Source organism: Macrosteles quadrilineatus, unplaced genomic scaffold (genome assembly GCF_028750875.1).
Source record: "Macrosteles quadrilineatus isolate MER2022 unplaced genomic scaffold, UCM_ALF_1.0 Scaffold_6__1_contigs__length_79288215, whole genome shotgun sequence".
Taxonomy (NCBI): Eukaryota; Metazoa; Arthropoda; class Insecta; order Hemiptera; family Cicadellidae; genus Macrosteles; species Macrosteles quadrilineatus.
In genome coordinates, this window is record NW_026542599.1 from 28,565,334 (window position 1) to 28,571,465 (window position 6,132).

Consider the following 6,132-nt stretch of genomic DNA (forward strand, 5'->3'; position numbering starts at 1 on the left):
TTTCACAATTGTGGGAAATTTTCAAAAAATTTTTACCACCGAGCGGTTTCGAAAATGCCTCCCAAAGCTAGCGGTAAAGCTGTCAAGAAGGCCGGCAAGGCCCAGAAGAACATCACCAAGGGTGACAAGAAGAAGAAGCGCAGGAGGAAGGAGTCGTACGCAATCTACATCTACAAGGTGCTCAAGCAGGTCCACCCCGACACCGGTGTTTCCAGCAAGGCTATGTCGATCATGAACAGCTTCGTGAACGACATTTTCGAGCGCATCGCCGCCGAGGCCTCCCGTCTGGCTCACTACAACAAGCGTTCCACCATCACTTCTCGGGAGATCCAGACCGCCGTCCGTCTCCTTCTGCCCGGTGAGTTGGCCAAGCACGCTGTCAGCGAGGGTACCAAGGCTGTGACCAAGTACACAAGCTCCAAGTAAGCGTCCCCAACGCATCAGCGTCAACCGACTCCTCGTCGCCGAGCGCCACAAAACGGCCTTTATAAAGGCCACCAATAAACTCATTCGTTTTACACTTTAGCAGACCCTCACTTAATAGATACGTATAAGTTCGCACGTGTTTTCCTATCCTGTGCGCAGCCGTTAACTTACATCCAAACGCAATTCACCACTGGTTATTACAATGATTGGCATAGTTTTTAAGACTTTATCTTCGTAATTGTATAACAATGGTCAAGCAAGAGTGTTACATGTCACGAGTCGAGAGTATTCCTTTACTCGAGTCAACTCAACACTGTGAGATGTTAAAGTTTTAAGAATATTCTAAATCTGACGTGAGTGGGTTAATTATTATGGTAGATAATAATTCGATATCATAACCAATGTACCTAAAAATAATACACCAACAGTTAAATAAAACACGCTCAGAATGGATCTTGATCTGTTGCGGCGTGCACTCTGGACGTACCGTAACGGAGACGAGGGAAACAATACGCCAGCGCCAGCACTAACGAAAAGGCCAGCATTAGAACGAGCGTGCGGTTTTTATTAAATAACTCGTAAACCGTGCGTTTTAGAGAGACAACACAGGTTAGATGAAATCGAGTAAAATAAAATCCCAGTACGTTGACGCAATCGGATCTCGCGTATAAAAACGCGTTTTCCAGTAACGAGCGATTAAAGTTTTTCGACTAAAACTCTAATAAAACGGTCACGTGTCGTCGTAGGTGGTATTTGCGCGTGCGAGACGTTAGAGGAGGTAAAGACGAAGAGAACGACACCATCACGGTATGTCTGGCATCAAAGATAACCTCCCTAGTGGGGTTTGAAGTTGTGGCCATTTGGCGGCGTCGGCGAAATCCTTTGATCGAGATAGATATATATAGCTCTGGCGGAGAAATAAGGGAGTGATTTCAGTATATATGTGGGGGCGTGGCCAACTAGTGACATACTATTGGTCGATCAGAGTGACCAACAGTACGAGCGGAATCGTCTAGCGGACTCTGGCGTTTCAGTTTCGCCGTGGTTAAGTGAGATTTTGCCCGTACTGAAGTCGTAGGCATACCCCGTGTGGTAAGAGTCACACTCGGTTGGTAAACGATTTCATACCATATAACAATGTTTGACAAAATGTAAACAAAAGAATAATAACATGATATGTTTTAAACAATAATAAAAATCATCAGTTGGCTAATGCGCTATCTGACTTTTGATACTCAAAATATTCGTTCCATTTATGTGAAAGAAATGTACCATTGACTTTGGATACTGCATGCCTTTGGGTACAGCTGTGATTTTTGTTTTGGTTTGTAGTAATTATTATTACAGTATTACTATTTTTATATATTTATTTATTTTAGTTTTACAATGCAATACATGGTGGTTCCTACTTTGACTCTTTTAAACTTTCTTCACCTTTCATTTTAACCACGTCATTTTTGTTTTATAAATTTAAAATTTCATAGAAAAAAAAAATACCGCAACACTTCGTCCCGCTCGCTTTTACAGTTGGTTGTATAAGCTAATGCGACATTTTTGACATTTTAAAAAATACAACGGTTGTGGATTGTAGTTCAGGTAGTAAAAGGCCCATGACCTGTATACTTTGCAACCTACTAGCTAAACCTGACCTAACCTAACCTAACCTAACCTAACCTACCTAACCTAACCTAACCTAACCCAACCAAAACCAACCTAACCCAACCCAACCCAACCTAACCTGACCTAACCTAACGCAATTTGTGGTGAGTCAATTTTGAATCTAATGCATTTTGTTCGTTTTAAATCAAACTATTATTAGACATAGATATGTAATCACTGAAGTTAAATTTCAACTATTTTCTTATGACATATTACAAAAAAAAAAAAAAATCAGCATTCTGACACATAACCTTCTCCAACAAGCTCCAATAGTTAAAAATCACAAAAGTTGCAATTAGTTAAGAACATATTGATTTGATAATAACCAGCTTTTCTCCAAAAATCCGATATTTCTGTAATTTTTTTTTTTTTTTTGTGAAAATAACACAAGTTACAATAACTTTAAACCGTAATTTTTACGGAAATGGGTTTTGAAGCAATACTTTTTAAAGCATTTAAAGGACAATGACATAACTGAGTTTTTAAGAGAATCGTTCGAGTAACTTTCGAGAAAATCCGATTTCCGTAATTTTATGGGGGTTTTATTTAAAAATCCACATTAAAAAATCAATATTGAAAAAAAAAAAAATTGAAAAACAAAACCTTAAAAATGTTAAGGGCCTTAACGTACTAATTTACAATAACTTTAGGACCGTAATTTTTACATAAATGGAGTCGTACCATTTTGTGCATAACTTAAAGTAATAGTTTGGGCCATTTGTTAGAAAATCATATTTTTCAGTTCTTAATTTTTTACGAAAACAATACTTTATCCATATAGAACATACGTACAGTACAACGGTTTCGTATGGACAGGTTTTAAAAATCCAAAGATGTTATTATATGAAAAGAAAAAAAGAAAAAAAAGGGGAAAAAAAATGTTATTCTCGACTTTCTCATTTTATTTCGAACGAAAAAAGTGTTCAGTTTTGATTGCAAGTATTTGGTACTTGGTGTCTTAAATCTTCAACAAGAGTGTTAAGATGCGCTCCTTTGGTCGTATTTCTTAAGAATATTGTATTTTAACTGATATACCTGAATTCAATTAACTTGCAAATGACGAAGGTTAATCATGTCAACATCTGAACGATGGACGGCAAACCAACGGAGTAGGTAATAATGTGAACAGCAAATGAATTGGAGATGACACACGTGGACGGTATAGCTAGTGTAAAAACGACAGAATAAGTGGTGGCCTTTATAAAGGCCGTTTTTTGCGCTCGACGACGAGGTTCCAGCTTATGCTTTCTTCTCTGTCTTCTTGGGCAGCAGGACTGCCTGGATGTTAGGCAGTACTCCGCCCTGAGCGATGGTGACACCGCTGAGCAGCTTGTTGAGCTCTTCGTCGTTACGGATTGCCAGCTGGAGGTGACGAGGGATGATTCTGGTCTTCTTGTTGTCACGGGCAGCGTTGCCGGCCAACTCGAGAACTTCGGCAGCGAGATACTCCATGACGGCGGCCAAGTAGACGGGAGCGCCGGCACCGACTCGCTCGGCGTAGTTGCCCTTGCGCAACAGACGGTGGATACGACCGACCGGGAACTGGAGTCCCGCTCTGGAAGACCTGGACTTTGCCTTCCCCTTCACTTTGCCTCCCTTACCGCGTCCGGACATGATGCTTTTTGATTAGAGTAGATTCTCTGGGCAGGAACCGTGATTCGGACCGTATTACGGGTTTCCAACGTCAAAGCACGTTTTCTCTAACATAGTCCAACCGAACAGGTTTTTAGCTACCCAGGCAGTTGTTTGGCTACGGATTTAGGCTCGTGTTTCACAATTGTGGGAAATTTTCAAAAAATTTTTACCACCGAGCGGTTTCGAAAATGCCTCCCAAAGCTAGCGGTAAAGCTGTCAAGAAGGCCGGCAAGGCCCAGAAGAACATCACCAAGGGTGACAAGAAGAAGAAGCGCAGGAGGAAGGAGTCGTACGCAATCTACATCTACAAGGTGCTCAAGCAGGTCCACCCCGACACCGGTGTTTCCAGCAAGGCTATGTCGATCATGAACAGCTTCGTGAACGACATTTTCGAGCGCATCGCCGCCGAGGCCTCCCGTCTGGCTCACTACAACAAGCGTTCCACCATCACTTCTCGGGAGATCCAGACCGCCGTCCGTCTCCTTCTGCCCGGTGAGTTGGCCAAGCACGCTGTCAGCGAGGGTACCAAGGCTGTGACCAAGTACACAAGCTCCAAGTAAGCGTCCCCAACGCATCAGCGTCAACCGACTCCTCGTCGCCGAGCGCCACAAAACGGCCTTTATAAAGGCCACCAATAAACTCATTCGTTTTACACTTTAGCAGACCCTCACTTAATAGATACGTATAAGTTCGCACGTGTTTTCCTATCCTGTGCGCAGCCGTTAACTTACATCCAAACGCAATTCACCACTGGTTATTACAATGATTGGCATAGTTTTTAAGACTTTATCTTCGTAATTGTATAACAATGGTCAAGCAAGAGTGTTACATGTCACGAGTCGAGAGTATTCCTTTACTCGAGTCAACTCAACACTGTGAGATGTTAAAGTTTTAAGAATATTCTAAATCTGACGTGAGTGGGTTAATTATTATGGTAGATAATAATTCGATATCATAACCAATGTACCTAAAAATAATACACCAACAGTTAAATAAAACACGCTCAGAATGGATCTTGATCTGTTGCGGCGTGCACTCTGGACGTACCGTAACGGAGACGAGGGAAACAATACGCCAGCGCCAGCACTAACGAAAAGGCCAGCATTAGAACGAGCGTGCGTTTTTATTAAATAACTCGTAAACCGTGCGTTTTAGAGAGACAACACAGGTTAGATGAAATCGAGTAAAATAAAATCCCAGTACGTTGACGCAATCGGATCTCGCGTATAAAAACGCGTTTTCCAGTAACGAGCGATTAAAGTTTTTCGACTAAAACTCTAATAAAACGGTCACGTGTCGTCGTAGGTGGTATTTGCGCGTGCGAGACGTTAGAGGAGGTAAAGACGAAGAGAACGACACCATCACGGTATGTCTGGCATCAAAGATAACCTCCCTAGTGGGGTTTGAAGTTGTGGCCATTTGGCGGCGTCGGCGAAATCCTTTGATCGAGATAGATATATATAGCTCTGGCGGAGAAATAAGGGAGTGATTTCAGTATATATGTGGGGGCGTGGCCAACTAGTGACATACTATTGGTCGATCAGAGTGACCAACAGTACGAGCGGAATCGTCTAGCGGACTCTGGCGTTTCAGTTTCGCCGTGGTTAAGTGAGATTTTGCCCGTACTGAAGTCGTAGGCATACCCCGTGTGGTAAGAGTCACACTCGGTTGGTAAACGATTTCATACCATATAACAATGTTTGACAAAATGTAAACAAAAGAATAATAACATGATATGTTTTAAACAATAATAAAAATCATCAGTTGGGCTAATGCGCTATCTGACTTTTGATACTCAAAATATTCGTTCCATTTATGTGAAAGAAATGTACCATTGACTTTGGATACTGCATGCCTTTGGGTACAGCTGTGATTTTTGTTTTGGTTTGTAGTAATTATTATTACAGTATTACTATTTTTATATATTTATTTATTTTAGTTTTACAATGCAATACATGGTGGTTCCTACTTTGACTCTTTTAAACTTTCTTCACCTTTTCATTTTAACCACGTCATTTTTGTTTTATAAATTTAAAATTTCATAGAAAAAAAAAATACCGCAACACTTCGTCCCGCTCGCTTTTACAGTTGGTTGTATAAGCTAATGCGACATTTTTGACATTTTAAAAAATACAACGGTTGTGGATTGTAGTTCAGGTAGTAAAAGGCCCATGACCTGTATACTTTGCAACCTACTAGCTAAACCTGACCTAACCTAACCTAACCTAACCTAACCTAACCTAACCTAACCTAACCTAACCCAACCAAACCCAACCTAACCCAACCCAACCCAACCTAACCTGACCTAACCTAACGCAATTTGTGGTGAGTCAATTTTGAATCTAATGCATTTTGTTCGTTTTAAATCAAACTATTATTAGACATAGATATGTAATCACTGAAGTTAAATTT

The 6,132-nt window shown here is 41.0% G+C and overlaps 4 protein-coding genes across 4 annotated transcripts in view; 3 read left to right on the forward strand and 1 right to left on the reverse strand.

The window, feature by feature from the left end:
• Positions 1-11: 11 nt before the first annotated feature.
• On the forward strand, positions 12-594 carry LOC128997696 (histone H2B). Its single transcript, XM_054423354.1, has one exon. The coding sequence runs from the start codon at positions 55-57 to the stop codon at positions 424-426; it is 372 nt and encodes a 123-aa protein (XP_054279329.1). The 5' UTR covers positions 12-54; the 3' UTR covers positions 427-594.
• Positions 595-3,005: 2,411 nt separating this feature from the next.
• LOC128997692 (histone H2A) lies at positions 3,006-3,846 on the reverse strand. Its single transcript, XM_054423351.1, has one exon. The coding sequence runs from the start codon at positions 3,697-3,699 to the stop codon at positions 3,325-3,327; it is 375 nt and encodes a 124-aa protein (XP_054279326.1). The 5' UTR covers positions 3,700-3,846; the 3' UTR covers positions 3,006-3,324.
• A 19-nt stretch (positions 3,847-3,865) lies between these two features.
• Positions 3,866-4,448, forward strand: LOC128997697 (histone H2B). Its single transcript, XM_054423355.1, has one exon. The coding sequence runs from the start codon at positions 3,909-3,911 to the stop codon at positions 4,278-4,280; it is 372 nt and encodes a 123-aa protein (XP_054279330.1). The 5' UTR covers positions 3,866-3,908; the 3' UTR covers positions 4,281-4,448.
• A 280-nt stretch (positions 4,449-4,728) lies between these two features.
• LOC128997421 (adipokinetic hormone/corazonin-related peptide receptor variant I-like) overlaps positions 4,729-6,132 on the forward strand; it is a 20,357-nt gene continuing 18,953 nt past the window's right edge. The window contains exons 1-2 of the mRNA XM_054423058.1: positions 4,729-4,835; positions 5,026-5,086. Coding sequence (XP_054279033.1) covers positions 4,729-4,835; positions 5,026-5,086 — 168 coding nt within the window. The remainder of the gene's footprint in view (positions 4,836-5,025; positions 5,087-6,132) is intronic.

What these genes read in the sequence shown, in the direction of transcription:
- LOC128997696 (XM_054423354.1), top strand. Translation starts at nt 55, where the DNA reads ATGCCTCCCAAAGCTAGCGGTAAAGCTGTCAAGAAGGCCGGCAAGGCC.
- LOC128997697 (XM_054423355.1), top strand. Translation starts at nt 3,909, where the DNA reads ATGCCTCCCAAAGCTAGCGGTAAAGCTGTCAAGAAGGCCGGCAAGGCC.
- LOC128997692 (XM_054423351.1), bottom strand. Translation starts at nt 3,699, where the DNA reads ATGTCCGGACGCGGTAAGGGAGGCAAAGTGAAGGGGAAGGCAAAGTCC.